The sequence below is a fragment of the Mytilus californianus genome, unplaced genomic scaffold, assembly GCF_021869535.1.
Source record: "Mytilus californianus isolate M0D057914Y unplaced genomic scaffold, xbMytCali1.0.p SCAF_10, whole genome shotgun sequence".
NCBI classification, from domain to species: domain Eukaryota; kingdom Metazoa; phylum Mollusca; class Bivalvia; order Mytilida; family Mytilidae; genus Mytilus; species Mytilus californianus.
Window position 1 is genome coordinate 7206314 of NW_026262582.1, and position 26641 is coordinate 7232954.

Below are 26641 nucleotides of genomic sequence, written 5' to 3' on the forward strand. Positions count from 1 at the left end.
TTTCAATACCAACCACATTTTCAAAGGTCCACAACCCTTAAACATTAAGTCTATATCTAAAACCCTTAAACAGTAAGTCTATATCTAAAACCCTTAACCAATGCGGCTTGGCAGTGTTTAATGTTATGTCTTAGAAACCAAGAAGAATGTGTCCATAGTACATGGATGCCCCACTAGCACTATCATTTTCTATGTTCAGTGGACCGTGAAATTGAGGTCAAAACTCTAAATTGGCATTAGAATTAGAAAAACCATATCATAGGGAACATGTACTAGGTTTACAGTTGATTCATCATGAGATATGCCAATGTTTACACAACTGCATACCAAATATCATTGACCTACAACTAGTGGTTTCCCATAAACTGATCAAATCACAAACTAATACATGAAAACTAAGCAAAATTTTCAAAGTCAATAGACCATGACTGAAGGGTCCAGGCCAAATAATCTCCATGGAAATGAGATATGCCAATGCTTATACAACTGTATACATGTACCAATGACTGAGGGGGTGGGGCCAAATAATCTCCATGGTAATGAGATGTGTCAATGCTAATTCAACTGCAAACCAATTATGATTGACCTACCACTAGTGGTTCACCATAAAATAGACCTAATCACAAACTAATACATTGTTGACGACGCCGCCGACAGCAGAAACAGTATTCCTTTGTCTCCCTTTTTGACTCATCAAAAATTTTAACCTGAAGCAGGACAGACGGACCAATGGACGGGGCATAAAAATCTTACAAATAGACGAAAAACATGGCACTCACTTTACACTTTTCTGGGAAATAGTATATCAACTATAAATCTAAAACATTATGATGTTCTATCAGTAATTTAACAGACTCTGAGAAAACCAATATTAAGCTAGAAATGATATAAATATTCATTAGATTTCATTGCATAATTATTTCATTAGAGTGTGCCTTGTCTTCTTCACAAGTTTTAATGCACTTTGCAGTAATGTTTTACCCAAAAAATTCACTACTATTCAATTCTAAATTAAACATTATTGATTTCATTCTTAAGAAGAATGTGTGAATGCATTACTAGTGCAATTTATCATAAGTTTATATCACTTTAAAATGTCATTAATATTTGAAAGGGAACATATTTCTCTCAAACAAGAGTAATACAATACACTTTCTATACAAACGTGTCAAAATATAAACAAATTTTAAAAACAGACTTCCCACACAATATTAAGTTATACAGATTTTATCAACCTCTGCTTTTCGGTAACCGTCAACATAAATCAGATGGAAGAAGGAGTTATGCAAATCATAAAATAGAGTCTATAAAACACATATGAATGTTTTGGAAGTACAACAAAAAAAAAAATCATAAGGGTTCCGCGGAACCCAGTGTCTCGCCTACTTTTGCTGTTAGTCGCAGGCTCAACAAAAATGGGGAAATAATTATTAAAAATTTTCCTCTAAATACTATCTTTTAAATGTAGGAAGCTTCTATCCAAGTTTGGTAAAACTCCAGGATGGTTTATGAATCTAATTAATGTTTTAAAAACTTTAACTGCAGACTGTATGTAATGTCTGTCAACTGAAAAACTAAGTCCATTTATAAGTAATATACCGAAAAACAGGAAATTTTTTTTTACAAAATTTCCTTCTACCATGTTACTAGATACTAGCTTTTGATCATAAACAAGCTTCTGTCCAAGTTTGGTACAAATCCAGGATAGTTTAAGAAAGTTATTAAATTTTTTAAAACTTTAACCATAGAGTGAATGTAATGTTAACTGGCAGAAAAACTAAGTCCATACTAAGTCCATTTATAAGTAAAATACGGATAAACAGGATTTTTTTTTTTACAAAATTTACTTTTGAATACTATCTTATGATCACAAACAAGCTTCTGTCCAAGTTTGGTACAAATCCAGGATAGTTTAAGAAAGTTATTAAAATTTGAAAAACTTTAACCACAGAGTGAATGTAATGTTAACTGGCAGAAAAACTAAGTCCATTTATGAGTACAATACAGATAAACAGGATTTTTTTTTTACATATTTACTTCTGGATACTATCTTATGATCATAAACAAGCTTCTATCCAAGTTTAGTACAAATCCAGGATAGTTTAAGAAAGTAATTAAAATTTGAAAAACTTTAAACCACAGAGTGAATATTTGTGGACGCTGCTGCTGCCGACGGAATGAAGGATCGCTATGTCTAGCTTTTGCGACAAAAGTCGCAGGCTTGACAATAAAAGAACAGAGTTCCAAAGTCCCCTGCATTGCACATATTTTATCTATCAAAGGGCAATAATTTTTTTGTTCTTTAAAACTTGAAATGAAGGCTTGAGAGCAAATACAATGCAATTTCCAATATAATTAATATTTCCAAGGGGCATAACTCTTTTATAATTATTTGATCGGCACTGAATTTCCAATTTGTCTGATACATTGCTGATATGAACCTTTGATATAAGTTTCATAAAAATCTGGAAAAAATTGTACATCTTAGAGCGCTAACAAGACCGGACAGACAGACGCACAGAAGGATGGATGCATGGTATTTCTATGTTACCCCAAAACGTGTTACGATGGGGACAAAAATAACATAAAATACATGCAAAAAGTCTAACATTTAAATGTTCTTTTTCCATAGTCGGCAAAAATCGGAATCTACCATCATAGTAATGGTCTCTAATACAATCACATTCTAAGGGCCATAACCCTTTAACAGTCAGTATGCATCTACTTGTGCTTGGCATTGTGTAATGTTGTGTCTAACCCAATTAACATCTAGAAACCAAAAAAGTTAAAAGCAAACGAACAAACATGGCCATCAATTTATACTTTTTGGGAGATAATTATAAGTATTCAACTGTAAATCTAAAGCAATATGATGTGCAGTCAGTAATTTAACACAGACTCTTACAAAACCAACATTCAGCCTAAGAAATGATATAAATATTCATTAGATTTTGATGTGTTATTATTTCATTAAAGTAAGACTTTTATCTCAATAAGTTTAAATGCACTTTACGGCAATTGTTTCACAAAAAAAATCTTTTCTATTTAATTCTTAATTGAACATTATTGATTTTCATCTGGAGGAAGAATGTGTTGATGAATAACTAGTGCAATGTATCTTATATATACTGAATGAAAATAGAAATTCAATCCTTACATACTTTTTCCATCTTTAAAAAGTTCAATCCGACAGATCTTCTTTAGAAGTTTTTCTTATACTTTGGAGACTTCTTTAATAGGACATTCCTACAGAATATTTCCAGTAATTTTTAGCTTTTAATTTAAGATTAAAACGTATTCAAATTCATCAAATTTTAATAATAAAAAAATAAAATTTACACTTTGATTGCAAATTTACATTATAATAAGACGCAGATTATTCATTTTCCTTTGCATTTTGGAAAGAAAATTTGTGAGTTCTGATTTTGAAACCTATTGAACTGAACTGAAATTAGAGGCTCTAAAGAGCCTGTGGCGATCGTTTGGATCTATGTGCATTTTTAACGATTGGCACTTTCTTTTGTTTAGTTCCACTTAACCCAGTAACCTAAATAGTAGAAGACAATGGGTGCTGTGACAGACAACGCATCGATGCCAAGTTATCATCAAAATACCTCACTTGATCCTTTGGATCAGGTTAGCTAAAGAGTCAATGCAAGACCTCGGGACTGTAGCAAGGGGGTTCAAGAGGTTCATACGAATCCCCCCCCCCCTTTTGAAAACAAAAAAGCACTACTAAAGTTGAGATTTTGTTTGCCCCGAGTCGATGTAACACCCCTTTGAAAATTCCTGGCTACGGGGCTGGACCTAAATTCAAAAGTAACATGTAGCCAAATGTTTGAGGAATGCATTGAAAGAATAGTTTTGTAGAGTCATCAAAAACAGGACCAAAGGGTGTGGTATATGGTGTGATGTGTTGTAATAGGCACTCAGTATATATATCACCTTTAAATGTCATCAACATTTAAAAGAGAACATATTTCTCTCAGAGAAGTGTAATACAATACATTTTCTATACAAACGTGACAAAATATAAACAAATTTTTAAAACTGACTTCCCACACAATATTAAGTTATACCGATTTTATCAACCTCTGCTTTTCAGTAACCGTCACCAGCGTTTATCAGATTAAAGAAGGCATTACGCAAATTATAAAATAGAGTATATATATATAGGCAAAACCATTGAAACATATTTTTTTAAATAAATTGAGGCAAATATTGAGACATTTGTAAAAAACATATAAAAAATTATATGGCTTGATTGCAGACTGCAAAAAAAGGTTGCAAAGATCAAGATCAGTGTCTGTTATCTTCAATTTAAATCACTGGGTACTATGGTGTTTTGCTCTAACAGAAAAAAAGAAGATTTTGTATCTTGTTTTCTAAGTAAGATTGTCCTCGTTTTGTAAAAGAATCAATATCATGTTGATCTGACATTTATTTCATCAATTTCAATAAAGTTCAATTTACTTGAAACTTTTCAAGAAAACCAATGTTCCAGACATTTTTATTTAATGAGTATAAATCTAAATTAAGAAACCAATTCAAAATGTGCTTCAGAGTAATGGTTCATTAAATTTAAATTCAACCTCAACATAATAGGAATGATTCTTCAATCTGTTAAGGACCTACTTACTAGGGAATTTGAAGGTTGATTTGGTATGACCTTAACAAGCAAACCTATTTGTACCAATTGCTTGTTACCTATCTTGAGGGTCTGGATGGGGTTAATGGAATAGAGAATAATGAAGCAAGAGTATAGAAAAATGGACCAAAAAATAAAGAAAAGAGAATAATAGGCCAAAAATTAAAGAATAGAGAAGGGTGTTTAAATATCAGGAATAGAGAATGATAGGCAAAATAAATATGGAATGGAGAAATATTGCCTTAAATATAAAAGAATACAGATATGGAGACCACCTCATCAAGATCCTCTATCGTCTCAATATGGGATCAGTTCAAGTTTAGCTTACATCATTGTAACAATGGATTAGAGTTTTACTTATAAAAGGTTAAATTTAATCATTGAGTGACATATGAAAAGAAAACAGAAAAAGTGCTTCTTTACAAATAAGCGTTCAAAATTCTTTTTATTATTATTTCCCTTTAAATAAATACTATTCTATAAGTATATATAGCCTACTATAAAAGCAGTACTATTTCATGTGAAATAAATTATATGTCATATAGCTGTAATTAGCATGAAGATGTTTATTTCAATAACAACCAAAAAATTTGGATCAATTTTCAATAATTATTACACATATGTATATGAGTGGATGATAACTTGTTGTTACATCATTTCTATCAATTATTCATATTTACAATACAATGTCAATTACTTTTTTTAATTTATTAAAATTGTGGGTTTTTTTTCACCATAATCGTTTACATGATGTACAAGAACAATGTGTTAAAATAATGTTGATTTATAAGTTGACACAGGATATAATTCAATATTCTTGGGTTGTTTTCATGGAATATGGAAACATATGATGGAATAAAATGAATTGTCTTTCAGTCAATAAAAGATCATCACTTGTGTTGAGGATGACATTTTTTTCTTTTCGTGTATTTTGAAATTTTTTGGCAAACACATGAAATTGTGCATTGTATTTAATATGGGAAAACAGAATTCTCATACCTAAGTCTATCTTGTTCTTTCTGTCGAAGTTCAAAATCTTTCTGCAACACTTGTAATATCTTTTCGAATTCTTCCTCATTCATCTGACCCACATTGACTTGACGACCCTGAGGCATGATGGGAGAAATCTTTACAGACATCTAAAAAAAAGAATGAAAGACAAAAATTAGATTTTATTACTGTAAATTCAGAAATTAGTGCATGCATTTATTATTGTGATTTTGTCCTTTTAGACCAAAATGTGATTATTATTTTTGCGATACTGAGAAAAATTCTGCTTCATTCATATAAAAAAAAATCAAAATGCAAGTTTAAATTATTGCGATTACAACCCTGTCGCATCAAAAACATTGCAATAATTTCTGAATTTACAGTATTTCAAGAAATCTTTACAGACATCTTAAATACAACATCAAAGACTAAAGAATTAAAAATTATCATTTCAAGATTATAAATCCTTTAAACAATATTCCTGTTTACTTTTTCTTTCTTTATACCCAGGGAAATGAGTTCATCAGTACACCATTCATAGTCCAAGTACAGTTGAAAATGAGGTCAAGGTCAAATGAATCTTATCAGACAAGACATCAGTACACCATTCAATAACCCAAGTACAGTTGAAAATGAGGTCAAGGTCAAATGAATCTTATCAGACAAGACATCAGTACACCATTCAATAACCCAAGTACAGTTGAAAATGAGGTCAAGGTCAAATATATCCTATCAGACAAGACATCAGTACACCATTCAATTGTCCAAGTACAGTTGAAAATGAGGTCAAGGTCAAATGAAGCCTATCAGACAAGACATCAGTACACCATTCAATTGTCCAAGTACAGTTGAAAATGAGGTCACGGTAAAATGAATCCTATCAGACAAGACATCAGTACACCATTCAATTGTCCAAGTACAGTTGAAAATGAGGTCAAGGTCAAATGAATCCTATCAGACAAGACATCAGTACACCATTCAATTGTCCAAGCACAGTTGAAAATGAGGTCACGGTCAAATGAATCTTATCAGACAAGACATCAGTACACCATTCAATAACCCAAGTATAGTTGAAAATGAGGTCAAGGTCAAATGAATCCTATCAGAAAAGACATCAGTACACCATTCAATAGTCCAAGTACAGTTGAAAATGAGGTGAAAGATGAATCTTGTCTTCCTTAAAATGATTCTACAGACAAAATACAGTCATTTAACCATGCAAATGATTCTACAGACCAAATACAATCATTTAACCATACAAATGATTCTCATACCAAATACAATCTTTTAACCATGCAAATGATTCTACAGACCAAATACAATCATTTAACCATACAAATGATTCTACAGACCAAATACAGTCATTTAACCATGCAAATGATTCTACAGACCAAGAACAATCATTTAACCAGGCAAATGATTCTAAAGACCAAATACAGTCATTTAACCATGCAAATGATTCTACAGACCAAGTACAATCATTTAACCATACAAATGTGGTCAAGAGAAATTAAGATATGCCAGATGAAACCTGCAAACCAAATTGAAATAAAAAAGAAATGGAAACATCTAATTTAAAATATCTTCCCCTCTACTCTCATAAAGAAACTGAAGGGTGTTACTTTGTCCTTCCAATGTTGATTTGGTAATCCCTTTCTAACTACAGAAAGTGTCTAGTGAAATAACTTTACAACATAATGTATTTCTGTGCTCAAGTATGAAATGTAGGTCACAATGATCCAAATGTTGTTGCACTGCATCATGCAAAAATGCAAAATTGTGGCATTGGTATATTAAAAAGTCCTACTTATAAGATAACCATAAACAGGATTTATTGAAGACTTCTTTTTGAAATGCCATTCATCTTTTTCCATGATTGATTGAGTGATTGATTGGTTGGTGTTTTACCCCACTTTCAGCATTATTGTGCTATTTTGTGGCAGTCAGTTTTTTTTATTGGTGGAGGAAGCCAGAGTGCCCATACCGACCGTGTAAGTGCTGTATAGCCAGTCAAGGTCGTTAAAAACCTCCATATAGAGTGCCCAGAGAGAACCTGACTGACCTTCCATAGGACAACTGACAATCCAATTCAATTAACCTCAGTGGTGACAGACTAGTGATTCATTAGTTTGACTACTAATAGACTAATAGGCCACCGAGGCCCCTCTCTCAACATGAAAACATGGAGAAGACAATAAAAGAGAACTGTCTTTATTTTAAAATTTCTCTTTCTTTTTATTTTTTGCAATATCCTTTTTTATGTATTTCTCAGCAGGCCAGAATGAATATAATTATAACACTATAAAAAAATATTAAAATCCTGCTAGCTAAAAACAAATGAGGAAAACAATTATTCTTCATGAATCTTTTAAGGGGCCTCATCAAAATTTAAAAGATTGCAAGTTTGAAATAAAACATCTACCTGACTTTATTTAAATCCAGTTAATTCCAATACACATAATTTCCGAGAAAACAACGGGTATCTGTCACTATTTTTTTTTATTGTTATTTATAACACGATCCAATAATTTAAATATCAAAATCTTGTAATCTCTATAACACACTCCAAGCTAAACATCAGTGACATTTTTCACTCTCAATTAAATAACAAAACATGTAATTCTTCACATCTTTGCTATTTACATAAATAAACAACAGTGGCACATCTCCAACAGTTAATATTATCGGTTATTAACTATCTCCTATTAAATACCAAACATGTACAGCATATGATTTCAAAAGATCGTTATTCAACCAAGTACATAAATGTAGTGTTTAAACTTCTCAGTTCCGATTCAATACTTTCACTAAGTATGTCACTGTAAATCGCTTGTCGTATGAATGGATAAATTATTATTAATCCACGTAAAAAATGTTGTTGTGTTTTATGCAAGTGGCATTGAGAACGAATAAATGGCTATTATAATCCAAGGAAAAGATTTTCAGTATTCATTCATGAAGAGTATAATGGTATATTTCCGATGTCTTTATAAGTTGTTGTGTTTTATGCAAGCCAGGCATTGAGAATGAATAAATAGCTATTAATCCAAGGAAAAGATTTTTGGTATTCATTCATGAAGAGTATAATTGGATAATTCCGACATCTTTATAATAGTTTTGTCCTTCTGTATAGAAAATGTAGGATTTAAACTTTTTTTTCAAATATCTACAGGTCAACATTTGATTACTTAACACATTTGTATTGATGGTATTTATAACTGTGTTAAAATATGGCAAAAATTGTCAACAAAGAGGATAAATTTTATTAAACTAAAGTTACAGGGTAAAAGAACCATATAATATTTTCTTCTTTTATTCATGTTCAAGCTGTTTACCCTGCATCTATTTTTTTCATACTTTTCAGAAGAGCTGATTCAGAAGGCATGTAGCCAGAATGTCTCTGACTGGGGGGTTATTTGGAATAATGAAGAATGGTCTGATTTTTATAGTCAATCTTTATTCTTTAATCTGAATCTCAACTTTAATAGTCCAATACTATTTTGTTTTCAGAGCAGGGTTCTTCAAACCCCCTAAAACCTCCCTGGCTTAGCTATTATAAAATGATCATCGTTGCACATTTAGTTGATATCAAGATGAACCAATAATTAAAATTTTTGGAGAAAATTTAAATTTTTCGTTTAGGCTAATATGTATGCAGAATTTGTCATAAAAATGAAACCAAGTATCCACATGAAATTCAATTGCTTTTCACTTTTTGAAAATCAGATGGTCATGAAAATAAATTAATCCAAATGTAGCATACTGCATACATTATTGCGAGGTTTTTATTATTGCGAAAAAATGCGACTGGGTGAGTATCGTAATAATAAGAACTCGAATTCTGATATCTGATGCATATAAATCTGTTTGCAGCTTTTCCTGAAATCGCAATAATAAATCTCACATTTTTGTCCTTAAATCTTCAAAAACAGCAATAATAAATGCACAATAATTTCTGAATGAACAGTATTACATAAATTCAGAAGATTGTTCATTGCTTAATGTCTAGTGGCAAATATTTCATGCATGATCAGGATTAGAACAAACTAACAATAAATACAATAGCTAGCTCATGTTATACACCCTGGCCATCCGGGATGAACTCCAGGTTGGTGAAATTTGGACTGCCACTAGAAAACGAGGGTATACTGGATAGGGAAAAAAAGTTTGCCTTGCAACAGGCCACCTACGACCCCTTGAAAATAAGAAGCACCTGACTAATAGGCAGACATTTCAGACATTATTTGTTGTCTTGGGTCGAAACTTTGTTTACAACAGGCTCCATATGGACCCTCCACAGAGATTATAGGCAATCTTAACTCTTTCAGCACTATGACCCGGTTTAACGGGACATCAATTTTACTTCCGTGAACACTATAGCCCGCTATAACGGGCTGCACATGCTTCTTTTTTTAATCTGAGAATTTCCATTGGTCAGTCGTTGGGAAAACCCCTCTAAAGTAACATACTAGCGTCATATACATTCATTCGAGTTTCTCTGGCTTTTTCTGTACTTTTAACGGAAAATAAAGTAAATATTGGTCTATTATTAGCGATGAAAATTTTTGGAAATTTTGTACACAAAATGGCAGATATCGATAGTGAAAACGAACTGTCAGGAGACGAAATTATTGATAATGTCAGACAATTTGACTTAATAAATGTTAATAAAGCTGACAGAAATGAATTAGAAAGGCTATGGAGAAATATAATTGGGGACAGTGATGATGAAGATGACTTACGATGGGTTTGATGCCCAGAAACTCAAAGAAACATTAGTGAATTTAGGGAACTTGTGGGCCCAGTTAGAAATTTTGACACTTCAGCATCTGCCCTGAATTATTTTCAATGTTTTTATACTGAAGAAGTCTACACTTCTATTGTCAATCTAACTAATTTGAACGCAATCCGAAAATCGTAGATGAAAGTTTACACATTTACCTGTGCTAACGAAGTACAAATACTTTGTCAATTGAGACAATATAACATTATTTTTTTTAATAATCATAAACTATAAAATCAATATAAATTCAAACAAAAATAATTGATGTCCTAGTTAAAACACCAGTTTATCAAAATTACCTGATTTACCTGAATTTTTACCTGTATCTCACCTGTATGTCACCATAAGTCACAATAAGACAAACAGGTACAGCAAGTACAAAGTATGCTGATTATTTTGTTACCTCATATGATGGAATTGGACGACTGAGTACAAATATACATCAGTTTAAAAGTACCTACCCTAAATAAATGAAAATTCTCAAAGTTTAGTGTTGAAGGGTATAATACATTGAAAGTTATGCAGTGTTGAAAGAGTTAATATGCAGAGTGCATCGATGGAACTCTTAAAACAAGGAGCTATTTAAGACTTAACCAGACTATAACTATAGGTCTTCTCAGGAAGGTTTATTTACATATTTATTTCATTTAACTATAACAGACAGTCTGTACAAGCCTGAAAGTATTCTCCACAATATTACTGCAGCCTAAGACAGATTTTACTTTTTGGACCTGTAAAAATCCTGAGGGCACAGAAGGGCAAATTTTACCTTGTCAATGTTGTCCATTCTTGGTGAAGAATTGCTACTTTTTTTGTTTTTTATGATTTCCAAATAAATTCTGTAATCAATTCTTATTTTCAAAAAAGAGAACAACTTGGGATGACATGGATGGTTGCTGAATGTGTAAACAGAGGAGGAAATCTGCATAGCTAGCAACAAATATGTGTGGAAAAGTCTTTCCTTGCGTAGTTTTAAATGCTAATTTAAAGACGATGGATTTAATAAGGTCAACAGCCATTTTCCGTGTGTTTGTTTTAATTAATTGGCAAATCTTAAACAAAATACATTAGTTGTAAAATACCTACCTGAACAATGTTATTATAAACTGTAAGATATTATATAATACTAAATTACCTGTAAAATCCGGTTTAAATTTCCAAAACGCTGTGTCTTTTCAGATGACGGGAAATTCCATCCTTTTGATTTTTTTTTATAAAATAGCGAAACTACGTCCATCAAATAAAATAATGTTAAAATTTCTTCCCTTCCTCCTCTATTTCTCAATGAGCTCCAATTCAACTGTTGTATTTCACTGCAAAATTTCAGCACAATTACACAATTAAATTATTTTGAAAAAAAGAAAGATTCCTAATTTCACAATACACATAAAAAGCAAATTTTTTACTGATCTATCAAAGTTAATATTAAACTTCTCTGCATATTTCTGGTTCCACCAAGAAGAATTTCAAAATTATTTTCCAGTAGAACAGCGTTGATTATCTTCTTGTTTTAAGACTTTCTAAATTAATTTTCTTCTAATCAGTGCTTATAGAATAATAGCCGTGCAGCAGACATCCAATTAATTTTTTTCTTTTCTCAATTCAATTACTTTTCAATATAAATCTTTATTAGTCATCCATTTTTTCACTTATTAAAATCCAATTTAATTTTAGGTTGACAAGAAAACGAAAACGAAAACAGCAACCACAATTTAATGTAAAATTTCAGCATTCAACAACATGCAATCATTCGTCTCCCTTTAAAAAATGCCTTTTCTTTCTTTTTAATTCAATTTCAGGATAAGTTAAAATCCTATGTCAATTTGATCTTCAAAACACCATATTTTAAGCTAGGCAGATATTACTCTTTACTAATCTGTGATGACTCTTACTTTACAGTTTACATTCAAATCAGCTCTATCAAACAGCATATTTTCTATAATGATTTTTTCTTTCAAAGAGTTCGAATTAGTCACAAAACATATCTACATTGTAGTTCTATTACACATGACCAACAATCGTCAGTCGTGAAATTGAAGGATTTGTATTCAGAATGAAATCAACAATATGAATTTTCCGTTGATCAATTAGTGACAGATTACAGCGAAACTGTATCAATAATTCATTTGAATGATGCTTTTATTTCTTTTCTGCAAGCCAACTAATCCATTGTGCCTCGTCTTGTCTAACAAGTTGTTGTCTCGTCTAACAAGTTGTCGAAGATTTAATTTCTACTGACATATGACTGAATCTTGATCATTTGAATGTTTGTCTGGAACTTGAAAATGACCGACTGTCTGCTCAAATAGGATTTTTACCTGCTTTTTTTTGTAAAAACGGTCTTGCAGTTCACTACTTGAAAATACACATTCAATTTTTCTTAATCACAACTGTTCCTGTAAATTAAAAAGAATTAAAAGTTACTTTCACACACATTTAGCATTTTAAAATCATTAGTGCTGAGAACTCAGACCAAAGAAAAATATATTCTTATTTCCTGTATCTTGGCAGAAAAATATGGAAGGTTGGTAGGTAAAATAATTTTTTATTTTTTGAAATTGACATCTTAATTTCTCAATTGAATTGTTTTATATTTTTCATGTCTGGGCCTTTTACAGCTGACTATATGGTATGGGTTTTTCTCATTATTGAAGGCCATACAGTTGCCTATAATTGCTTACATCCACTTCATTTGAACTTTGGTGGATAGTTGTCTCATCGGCAGTCATGCCTCATCTCCTTATTTTTATACTTAAACTATATAGGGAAATATTTGTTTTCCCTAATGACATCAAATTATCTCTAGTTTCAAATTGTAATCGATGAATTGACATCAAAGTTTTGTTGTGTACTGATAAAAATGGCATCATTTGTTTGAATGACTATTTACATAAATTTTACTTGTTTTAAAGACAAAAATACTATTAAAATTGCCATTTTTGTCAGTACGCAACAAAACATTGATATTAATTCATCAATTACAAATGAAACTAGAGATAATATCATGTCATTAAGAACAACTTTAATTTATTTATTTTTTTGCTGCAAACAGCTGGTTTCAACAGTATTGAATTTGTCTGAAATTAACATAGTAAGGATGTAGGCTTCAAAGATGACATGCTGCTGTGCATATTGATTATAAAAAATTTATTACAACGCTGTATTTGTTTTTTAAAATTCCCTCTGATATGTTTCTAAAATTTTTTTCAATTTGAAATTTGTTCATACAATGCATTGTCTTCTGGGGCTTGTTTGCATTTAAGAAAGAAAAAAATTCCATTCAATGAAGGTGATTACTTTAAAATTGTTACTATGGACATGTGTCTAAATTTAACTTTTTTAAGACCAACTATGCATTTAAAAGGCTAAAACTCTTTGTATAAATAGGACCATTCTTTAATATATCTTATTTGCATAATACAAGTAGCAGTGTTCTCCCCAAGGCTTTTTAGCATCATGGTAATATGATGCTTAATTGTTTCAATCTGTTGCCATCTGAAATTATTTTTATCATAGATTGTGTTCTGGATGTGATGCTAAAATTTCTGTAACAAGATGGTATTTCATAATTCCCTATTTACTTAAATATGATATTTAACAGGATGTTATATGCGTTTTTTGGGGGAGATAACACAGCAAGTAGATCAACGTCACATGATTCATGTTTCTTAATTGCTGTCTCAAACCTACTTTTTCTCTTAAAAAAATATTAAAAACATGAAACTGGTTTAGCCTAAAAGATGAAACTTACTTTTAGTGGAATTTCTTGTTGCTCAACTTATCAAGACAAAATATTGGAAAGAATTAAATACTCAAAAAACTAATTTAATCCTTCTATGTTAATCTCCTTGCATGTAAGAGCATTTCTTATATATATCAAAAGTTTTTTACCTAGTTAAAGAATGAAAATAAGACTTTATTAATTTTGTGTGTCCGAAGCAATTTTCTGGATTTTCACAAAGTCTCCAACCCACGCATAAATTTGAAAGCCATTAGGATGTAAAGACCTAAACATGTGAAGGGCTATATGACCAAGGATGTAAAGACCTAAACATGTGAAGGGTTATATGACCAAGGATGTAAAGACCTAAACATGTGAAGGGTTATATGACCAAGGATGTAAAGACCTAAACATGTGAAGGGTTATATGACCAAGGATGTAAAGACCTAAACATGTGAAAGGCTATATGACCAAGGATGTAAAGACCTAAACATGTGAAGGGCTATATGACCAAGGATGTAAAGACCTAAACATGTGAAGGGTTATATGACCAAGGATGTAAAGACCTAAACATGTGAAGGGTTATATGACCAAGGATGTAAAGACCTAAACATGTGAAGGGTTATATGACCAAGGATATAAAGACATAAACATGTGAAGGGTTATATGACCAAGGATGTAAAGACCTAAACATGTGAAGGGTTATATGACCAAGGATGTAAAGACCTAAACATGTGAAGGGTTATATGACCAAGGATATAAAGACCTAAACATGTGAAGGGCTACATGACAAAGGATGTAAAGACCTAAACATGTGAAGGGTTATATGACCAAGGATGTAAAGACCTAAACATGTGAAGGGTTATATGACCAAGGATTTCATGTGAAGGGTTATATGACCAAGGATGTAAAGACCTAAACATGTGAAGGGTTATATGACCAAGGATGTAAAGACCTAAACATGTGAAGGGTTATATGACCAAGGATGTAAAGACCTAAACATGTGAAAGGCTATATGACCAAGGATGTAAAGACCTAAACATGTGAAGGGCTATATGACCAAGGATGTAAAGACCTAAACATGTGAAGGGTTATATGACCAAGGATGTAAAGACCTAAACATGTGAAGGGCTATATGACCAAGGATGTAAAGACCTAAACATGTGAAGGGTTATATGACCAAGGATGTAAAGACCTAAACATGTGAAGGGCTATATGACCAAGGATGTATAGACCTAAACATGTGAAGGGTTATATGACCAAGGATGTAAAGACCTAAACATGTGAAAGGCTATATGACCAAGGATGTAAAGACCTAAACATGTGAAGGGCTATATGACCAAAAGGGACATAAAAAAAAATAGCCAAATCCATGTAAGGTCAACTTTGCCTGAGGGAGTTAACAATTTCATTAAGTGGGTCTCATTGAGGTGTAAGCGTGATCCGGGATTTGCAGATTTTTTGTAACCGTGACACATGAAAGTCAAATTATTCTGAGTGAAAACGGGAAATGAATTCAGGTGGGCAACGTGAAATTACAAGCGCTATTATTACAATGATAAGCGGGATACAGGATTCTGACAAAACAATAAGCGGGATCCGGGATCAGACCCCCCCCCCAATGAAACCCCCCATTAAATGCTCTCTGTAAAATTGATTTAGGACTAATCAGTAATAGATGTAGAATAAATGTCAATGAGGCACAGCAACCAAACAACTAAAATGAACCAAAAGACATTTAGAGGTCTAGACTCCAAGGAGATTTAGGTCAGATACTATTCTTGTATTTTCAAAGATTGATCAAACCACAAGTGACTTTTTCATTATTTTATTGTATTGTTGAAGTTTACTTAGCAGCTTGTAAAACTGACCAATTTCTACTCAAAACAAGCTGTTTTGATAATTAAGGCTGCAAATATGACATTGAAAAGAACATATAGCAGATTTAATGACATACATTTAATCCATATATTGGAATTAAGAGTAGAATTGCAAGATAAGCATAATAACAATATCTGCACTGCCAGTATAATCAATAACATAACTTCTGTATCCATCATCTATCAGTAAAATATAGCTCTACACAGTTTAACATTGATTGGTTATTGGTTGCTTAAGTCCAGTGGCAATTTAGACAGTTTACCATTGTAAAAGCCTAATTATTTTCTGTGGCGAGTCCTTTTGATGAAGTTTTAATGATGTTTTAGTTTGGATTAGGAGTATTGCCCAGTCTAAGTAGCTTTGACAAGGAGTTATCATTGATGTCATAATCTTTTATGATGGTAATGGATAGTTGCTTAATGTCCAGTGACCTATATAACATGCATATTAAGATAAGATTTATTTATAAGTATGAACCCTGTTTTGTACTTAGACTGACACAATTAACCTGATTTTTTACATGCTACTGTTCACAAGGTGACAATCGACAGAAAGACGGTGTATCCCTTTCTCACACACATTATTCCGAATCCGTGCGGACCAATCTTAGGCTCTTAGTCTTTAATGCCATGTAGTAGAGGAGAAGTAGCATACACCAATTTTCTAGTCTTTGGTTTGACTAACCAAGCTGGGGGTCGAACCCATGACCTCCATTGAGGTAAAAGGCTATCATGAAACAACCAAAATGGTACGTTTTTTTTCGTTTTTGACCTGACATTGATAAGTTTGACCAAAAGGTATCATTTAGTCCTCTTCTGGTTTGCTAAATAGATTATCAGATTTTCATCATATTAATAACATAAAATATCAGGTGCTTGACACAATACAAAGCCTTTTTGAACTTGCTCCCTGCAATCACTCAACAAAAAGCTTCATAGCAGAAAAACTGATTTTTAGCCATACTTATCAGTAGAATTCAACATAACATGAATCTTTAGCTGTTTCAAATGATTTGATGCTGGCTGTGATAAAAATGGGACATTGTTGATATCAGGTCAAAACATTATGACCCTTCTGATATCTTTTGGTCAACCTTGATATCATTGGTTAAAAATCTTGAAGCTGAATTCATTTGTGAGCTGGTTACAAAATTTCAGAGAGTAAATTATTGTGATGTTTTAATTAATGCCAATCAGGTGAGTATATCGCAATAATAAGAACTTGCATTCTAGTATCTGATACATTCTCTCTATTTAGCTTTTCCTGAATTCACAATAATCGGGAATTTTGGTTAGGTCTTCACAAATCGTAATAATAATAATGCATGCAATAATTTTTGAATTTACAGTAGATGTCATGAAATACAATAAAATCTGTTTATCTCATTGATTTGGCTGTGTTTATTGTTCAGAAAATAATTTTTATAGTTAATAGTTATTAGTTTTAATGATTATTAATGGAAAAAGGATCATCTAGAGTTCATCCTACGGATCTTCATCCTACCTAGCCACATTAATCTGGCTCAGAGCACAACACAAGTATTACTCCTAAATGCTGTGTGCTTAGCTGAAAAGCAGAAATAAATATTTTCAAGGCTTTGTTTTACCCTCAAGGCGAGCCAACTAATCAAAGAAAATTAGGTTCACCTCTGGCCTTGAATTTCAACTTTATGTTAAATATCTAAAAGCTGCTAAAAGTAAAAGGCTCCAAAATTTGTTTTAAAATGGATCTATTTCAAAAGCCTGATTCCTAAGTAAAACAAACCTCTTAATGATATTACATTATAGGCTCTAAAGTCAGCACATTTTGGAGATCTTGTCAAAATACTATCATCTTATAGGAGATTCAGCATAGTCAAAAGGGGATGGTGGCTTAAGTAAATTATGCTACAACTGTTACAAATTATGGAAAAATTGGACCAAACCTAAAATTTCAACACAAATTATGCATAATTAGGGGGTCATATGATAACTTTGTAATTTATAATGTAAAGGCCCAAAAAAAAGTTTGTAATATCACAACAAATTCTATGTGAAACTTGCAGTATTTTGTTCTGAATGACAAAAACATAAAAATATAAGGGCCATTGTAGCCCTTTGAGAACCTTCTCCTTTATAAACTGTCACATTGTAAACTAGAGGCTCTAAGGAGCCTGTGTCGCTCACCTTGGTCTATGTGCATATTAAACAAAGGACACAGATGGATTCATGACAAAATTGTGTTTTGGTGATGCTGATGTGTTTGTAGATCTTACTTTAATGAACATTCTTGCTCCTTACTATTATCTCTATCTATAATGAACTTGGCCCAGTAGTTACAGTAGAAAATATTTTGTAAAAATTTACAAAAATTTACAAAATTTATGAAAATTGTAAAAAATTGACTATAAAGGGCAATAACTCCTTAAGGGGTCAATTGACAATTTTGGTCATGTTGACTTATTTGTAGATCTTACTTTGCTGTACATTATTGCTGTTTACAGTTTATCTCTATCTATAATAATATTCAAGATAATAACCAAAAGCTGCAAAATTTTCTTAAAATTACCAATTCAGGGGCAGCAACCCAACAACGAGTTGTCCGATTCATCTGAAAATTTCAGGGCAGATAGATCTTGACCTGATAAACAATTTTACCCCATGTCAGATTTGCTCTAAATGCTTTGGTTTCAGAGATATAAGCCAAAATCTACATTTTACCCCTATGTTCTATTTTTAGCCATGGCGGCCATCTTGGTTGGCAAGCGGGGTCATCGGACACATTTTTTAAACTAGATACCCTAATGATGATTGTGGCCAAGTTTGGTTAAATTTGGCCTAGTAGTTTCAGAGGAAAAGATTTTTGTAAAAGTTAACGGACGACAACGACGGACGAAGGACGCCAAAGTGATGAGAAAAGTTCACTTGGCCCTTTGGGCCAGGTGAGCTAAAAAAGGAAATAAAAAATCTGGCTTAGCATGGGTGGTCTAAAACAAGTAGAGTTGAAATTTTTTCTGGATATGTAATACTTGCACCAGACATTAAAACAATTAAACAACCATCAATGGAAGAGAAGTCCCCATACCATATATGTCAAGCTCAGTATATTTTAGGGAAATAGTTTGCAGACAATTCACAAATATTTTCAGACAACTGTCTTTTTAATATAGGGTATGCATACTTACTTTAACAGTAAAATGGACGAAACATGTGCATCAGTATATACCACCCACCCCCTTTTATCCTCCCACTCTTCAAGGTAGGGGTATATTATGGCCAAAAAAATAATTGGTAATCTTTTTTTTTTTTTAAATACATAATTCAATATAAAATTGTAATAGTATATATAGTCAACCATCTAAATACCTTTAAACCTGCAAATTTTCTCGTGGCCACCAATGGGTCTTAACGCAGCGAGAAAATTATCTGCTCTTTGGCCGGGTTGTTGTCTCTTTGACATATTCCCCATTACCATTCTCAATTTTAAAATTTAAAATGTTGTAAATGTATGTCAGCACTAAGTGTTTCTAAGAATTATGAACTTTTATATGGACTAAAATACTTCTACTTGCTTAGAACTTAAACATAGTAAAATTTTAAAGCTTTAATCTTCTAGCACTTCAGCACTGGCCTTGATGCTTTGTATAGTTTGTAGAGTGAAGGAAGGAGTTTTTACAGCTGTTTTAAATTGTTGGGAAATCTTGAATTTTATAATTATAATATATTGATGTGGAAACTGTTTTTACAATAATTCAGGATTTGGGATTTACTTTCTCAAGAATTCAGGATAAGACCCCCTCCAACCTCCCCTCTTTGCATAGCTATGAAACTTAATTCTGTTGTATTTTAGTAAATCATCAATTTCATTGATTTTATAATAGCAATTATATGTCTATGTAATCAATCTTCTTTTCCCCAGAACAAAATATAAAAGATATTGAATAAATAATAACTACATTTTTTTCTCCAGAAAACACGATACATTGGATTCATTTATTTTCATGGGTACCAAATTTTGTAGGATTTTAAGAAAAACAAATTATTTTCATAGGTTCATACTTTGAAAAAGTGAAAAATATTTTTATCTACTTCAAAAATTGTATTATTACTTAATTTTGTAATCTGACAAGCATTTACCTGCAAAATCTGTGCATCTGATCTACTAACAAATCTACCAAGGGTAAATCCAATGAAATATGCTGTTTGTAAAATACAAATGGTCAGGTATTCCATAATGACTTTTATAAAAAAGCTACATGTATTATTAATATCCTAAACACCTTTTTATTCTAATTGACAGGTGGGTATAACAATTGACACTTTAAGTAACTTATGAGAACAATTAACAATAAAATATTAATTGGATTATATCATAAGTAATATTAGGTATTACTTTATATTAAGTTCATTGGCTGGACAAAGAGAATAAGGTGTCACAAATATTAGTAGTTTTTTAAATGATATAAAGACACTGTTGCAAATCATTATCAAATTTTAAACAATGAAAGATTAAGGGTGGGAAATAAAAAAATAATCGGAGTTTTTTTCAAATTTGTTTTTTTAATATGCAAACAAGAGCCTGAATCGCTCACCTGTCAAAAGTACATGCTGATTATTTTTGTTGTTTAAAAATGAATTGGATCAAAGAGTAAAATAGAAGACTAAATGTACAATGATTTTTTGTCATGATGAATCTGTGAAAGTTTGATTGGAAACCTTTCACTGGTCACATGCTGGTGCAGAAGGTAAACGGGAAAAGTCACAACATTGGTAGGAAAAAAGGTCACAGATAAAAAAAGGCACACATTTGATAAATGTAGGAAAATAAAGTCTCAAATTTGATAAATTATGTCAATTTTTTCAAATGTTTAATAGTCTATTTCCTTTCCTTTATCTTCTTGTAATGTTAAAGGAGTTAAATGGAACTTTCAGTAGTAAACAAATGACATACATTTATATTATAAAAACAAAAAAATTAAGGTGCAATAATCTGGCCAGATGGTAGACGATTGACAAGAAATGTAAACAGTAATTAAATTGAAGCCAATTAGTTAAAAAATGACCATCTGTTGAATTGTTTTAAAAATTTGACATTTCCATGAACAATTTTTGGTTTATAATTTTGGAAATTTTGTTAAATTGCAATCAACACAAACATTGAAACACTAAACACTAATCGCTTTTGGGATTCTGAGTCCAGAGTGATTTTCTTATTTGGCCGCCTAAACATTGTGACATATCTAACCAACTGATGGATCTAATTGGATCTCAGCACTTTCTTGAAATGCTCAGAATTCCCAGCTTTATTAAGGCATTATTTACTAAGAACAATTTAATTGTGTGATGAAGTCTAATAAAGAATATCATCTCTTTAAGGCAAATTCATAAAGAATTGTTTTGCAGATGGAGTAAAAAATATGAGTTTTTGTAGTCTTACTAATATCATGGAAGTAATATTTAAAAGGAATAACAACAACTAATTAGCATGTATAACCAGCTCGCAGAGCTCTGTACTAAAGTCATATGATTTTATCCAATTATAGTCTCAGCGGCAAGACCCCTTTGGTTACTATCTGTGATACCGCGGTTGTAAAATGGCATCTGGAATTTCTTATCCGTCACATGATTTTATCGAGTCCGGTAATTATAAAGCATCTGTGTGAAATCCCAGGTTTATTAATAAGAAGGTGGCGCTGTATCATATAAAACCTCTACCTTCAGAAAGAAGTCGTATGATGTAAAAAAAACTTGAAAAAAAGACGAGAATTGTTCAACCTACAACAGTTTAGCATGGAAAATTGTATTTAATTTAGCATATTTTTGCTTTTTACCGTTTGTTTAAAACTGTTCTAATAGTATTTTCCGGTTAAAAGCGGATCCCGAGTAAAACAGTTAAATACTGATGAATCGATCAGGTTTCACATGATGTTTAACAAAATAATGTAGACAAATCTAGACATAGATTTTTTTACTGTTGAAATGTGCAAAGTTTATCGAGAAGTATTCTAAATTTATGTATATGTCATAAACGTCATTGATTACATTATTGAAACTGGACAGCTAAAATAGGGATAATATGTTCGTAAACATAAATTTTTTTAATAAGTGTTTATAGTGGAATACTTGTATTAATATAACAAACTGCAGCAAAAATTAAAACAAACCGACAAAATGAGCTTGACGCTATCTGTCTTACGGCAAATTCATTTTACATGAATTAGTTTATGTATCAAGAACTATAATTAAAGGATAGAACCGTTTAGAATTGTGAATATTTTAATTGACTAATACACGAAAGACTTAGATTATTCGAATTTAATAAAAGGGGGTCCAAACGGTTTTTTTTGTACAATCATCTTCTTAACTTACGGAAATGGCTTTTTAACTGTCTGTAAATATTAAAATTGAAAATGACCCAGCCTTGTTCTCCAATTTCATATGTGATAGCTGTCGGTACTATTAAGATCGAACTAACCAGAAATAGGAAAACTGGACTAAAATAAAAATTGAACGAATGACTCTATTCGGCAGCGTACATCAACGGAATGTAACGAATGGACTATTAGGGTTACTTCGCACGTATATACGACAAAAAGACCTCTGTTCGTAGTTTTCCGTGAACACGAAAATGACCGAAAAGTGTCAGTGATTTGATCGATCACATGCGGAGAATCAACTTCCATGCCAGATATTAAACCAATTAACGAGTTACTGAAAGGAGGGCGGTAATGCAGATGAAACCTTTGAAGTGACGACGTTGTTATTCCTTTTAAATATTACTTTCATGCTAATATTAAGTCATTTTGTTCAGTAGTACCGAAGAAATATAATAATAATATTGAATTGCTTGTATTAGAAATATCACAGAGATGGAAATAAAAGGGACTAGCACTCCACAATTTCTAAAATATGGCCTGGGCTTCTATAAGTGTCCAAATTGTTTATATCAGTACAGGCTGGTCTATAGTGATGCAAATCCACAGAATCCATAATGGCAACTATATATACAATAAAATCATAGATTACCTGAGTACAACTATATATCATTGGTTTTATATGATTCATTTGGGAGAACGTCAATAGGGCCAAAGTAAAAAGAATCGCAAATCACCAAAAAGTAAAAAGTCATCAACTTACCAACAATTATTTATCCCAAATGACAAAATTTGAAACCTTCCAAAAAAGATTCAAAAGAACCATTAACAAAACTCAAACATTAAAATACATATAATATACATACGGTAAAGTTTATATTTAAAATTATAATCAATATTTTCTAAACATCAAGTTGCATTATATAAATATAAATATATATTGGGTTAACTAATATAATGACAATGAACTGCAACAGATGCAACGTTAATCAAACACCCTCGCACAGAGTCTGCCACAACTGTTACAAATAACATACATATACAACTGTCATATATCAACAATAAAAATCGTAAACTGTCATAAAATTCATTTACCTCAAGCTTCTAAAATCCTAGTGAAAATTTCTCCGTCTTTAACACTGAGTAATAACGTTTGTTGTTATAGCGGTACAATCTGTTACAGTCTTTTATGTTTCTTTTCAGAGGACTGTTTATATCATCATTTCTTGAACATCATCTTAAGAATTGAAGAAACATTAAATCAATAAATCATATTATAACAATTCAATAATAAGATTAACCTGGTATTTTTTTCATTTTTTTGTCAGCTGATCAGGTTGATGAATGACCATGTAATGTTTGGCTATTTGTTTGGTAAAAGGTGTGAAATTCCACAACAAAGGGCAATGACTCTTTATTCAACATCAAATATCATTGAATGAAAGTCCTATCTTTTTTTTTTGAATTGCAATTATGATGAATGACTTTGAAATACAATAAAATATGCAATGCACTTTTCTATCAACGTTGCATAACAATGGGCAATAACTCTTTATTTAACATTAAATCTCATCAAATGAAAGCCATACTCATTTTTTCTTGAATTGAAACTTTGATAAATGACTTGGAAACCTTGCACTTTTCTATCAACGTTGCATAACAAAGGGTAATAACTCTCTATTCAACATTAAATCTCATTGAATGAAAGCCTAATATCTTTTTTCTTGAATTGAAACATTAATTATTGACTTTGAAACACAATGCCTTGTACTTTTCTGTCAACGTTGCATAACAAAGGACAACAACTCTATGTTAAACTTATTGCACCAAATATCTACTTTCACGTGATGAATGACAACAATTTTTCACCCTTTTTTCTAATTCCCTTTTTAAACCAAGAAACTCTTCCGTCATTATAATCCCTATGTAACATAATGTAGTTTATTTAAATGATTGTATACAAGATTTGTGGTAGTGGGCCGACTTAAGAAACCACCAATCAGTCAATTTTACATACAGAAAAGTTCAACAACCCTTTATTCACTGACAATTGTGAAAAATTGTCACTTACAGTTTTATATAATATTGCTGTAACACATCTGTGCTATAGTCTTAAACTACAGTTCATTTATCAAACCTTAATCCTTAAGTCAGAGAAACTTCCTGAAAAGGTTACTGCCTGTTAAAAAAAGACCAAAAGCAAAACATTTTTTCTATTGTTTGAACTCTGTTATCTTTGTTTGATTCCAATATCCATCCCTTCCTTGTTTGATTAAAATAAGTTAAAAAGATGCACCAGGATAAGGAAATGTGATAAATGTCCCCTTACTTCACACCTGAAGCTTAACCCTTTTGGTAACATAAAATTCCAGGGGTATTCCAGGACATTCATCAAGTTTCGTAAATGATATCGGAAGATGTAGACGAAATAAATAACCTTTCGTTATGTTTTACTGTTAAACATTTTGGTCATGGTCAGTAACTTAGTGCTTTAATCAGAGGCCAAGGAAATCCCACCTCTTACAAATGTTTCAAAGACTTATTATACAAGTAATTCTGAATAGGACTCATAATTGCCGTGAATGGAAAGAATTTGAATTTTAAATCATGGTACCAAAAATTTGAAATTGACAACTATTTTTCTAGGATTTTTGCCATTAAACAACTTAAATAAGATTAAATGCTTTTTTTCCAGTTTCAAAGTAGTGTGGGATTCCTATAATTACCCTTATTCTACAGATGTTACAAACATTTTGTATACACTGCTTTTAAGATGACATTTACTTGTTCTTGCTTTTTGTATTGACTCACAGGAATTTAATAAATATTCTCTGAAATTACCATTGTGATGGCATTAATAAGGCTTGCATGCCAAAACATCATTTTCTTCAAGTATAACAAGATTAAGATGCCCTAAGTTATTAATAGCTATAAATCATGCCAGACATATCAAACTTATTCACTACATTCACTCAGACAGTCTCTATGAATATGCTTGTTTGAAAGACAATCTTGCCTTCAATTGCATGTACAACAAAATTATTAGCAGTTTTGTGATAGTTTCCTTTAGGCATGCGATAAGAAACCTTGAAAAATACTAGATCTGACCAAACCAAAATTTGGGTTACATGCAAGATAGTCCAACTTATTCAAGAACCTCGAGTCCCATGCAAGCAGTAAATCAGATATTATTTTTTTTCCATGCAATTGATTATTTAATTTAAAACATCTGGTAAGTGATCTGTTTAAGAAAACATGACTGTCACAGGTGTAGATATGTATCATATTCCAGCGGTAAAATCTGTTTATGTATATACAAAATTTAAAAAATCAAAGCATCATGGATGTTGTGATCCAGCCATTTTTCTAGCTAGTCTGACATTTTTTCTGACCATACTTTCAATATTTCTTTTGTTCTTTTCATTTCCATGATGATTTAATCTCACTTTAAAATTTCTATTCTATTGTCCAAAGATGGAGAATTTTGCAATATTGATGCAAATTATTTTGGTATTTCAATTAAGACACTGTCAGATTTTTTTTACATCTTCTTTTTTTTTAGAAACATTTGAAATTCAATGATTTTGACAAGAATGTTCAGTGAAATCTTCAAACATGTAGCATATTTTTTATATGCCATTGATAATTATTGGCTTAAAAATGCCCTTTCTCAACAACATCAAACATAAATAACTAATTTTTATCTAAATTGGTGTTCATTCTTCATATATATATATATATATATCCCATATGTTCTATACATGTACATGTAGCTAGGACAAAACTAATATTGACCTTATTCCAAATTAAATTTGCGTAACCAATATTTCTGAAGGCAAGTTAACATTTCATAGCAATTTAATTTTAAATCAGTATCATATTGAATTTATCTCCACATTCTTCGACTCCAGGCAAATTTGACACATAGATACAAACACTGTTACAAGTCAATGTAAAAATCTTATTAATTTCATCACAGCCGCGTCCAATTTGTTCCAATTCTAATCAGTTTCTCTTTTTTCATAGCCACGGGATATTCTTTTTTTTCTTCTTATTATTGTATTTGCATTCACAAAATTACTAGTTTATTCAGATGTTTCTGACAGTCTGTCAATATCCAATTACTGTAAACAAACTTATTTTTGTGGATACTTTATTTTGCATTGAGCCCTTTCTAGTAGACTTTGCAAGAAATTTATTTTCCCAATTTTCTAATTTTCTTGACATATTTGTAAAAGGAAAAAATCAAAGTTTAACCAATCTGCG

The 26641-nt window shown here is 31.5% G+C and overlaps 1 protein-coding gene across 7 annotated transcripts in view; it reads right to left on the bottom strand.

The window, feature by feature from the left end:
* LOC127717539 (titin homolog) overlaps nucleotides 1–23600 on the bottom strand; it is a 107577-nt gene extending 83977 nt beyond the window's left edge. For 5 of the 7 annotated variants that reach the window (XM_052223219.1, XM_052223217.1, XM_052223215.1 and 2 more), the window contains exons 1-3: nucleotides 23471–23600; nucleotides 11557–12817; nucleotides 5648–5787 (exon numbers count right to left, since the gene is read on the bottom strand). In XM_052223219.1, coding sequence (XP_052079179.1) covers nucleotides 5648–5787; nucleotides 11557–11658 — 242 coding nt within the window. In that variant the 5' untranslated portion in view covers nucleotides 11659–12817; nucleotides 23471–23600. Of the gene's footprint in view, nucleotides 1–5647; nucleotides 5788–8060; nucleotides 8384–11556; nucleotides 12818–23470 lie in introns of those variants that run through there. The other 2 variants (XM_052223221.1, XM_052223220.1) reach the window with 2 other exon arrangements.
* Between the last annotated feature and the right edge of the window lie 3041 nt (nucleotides 23601–26641).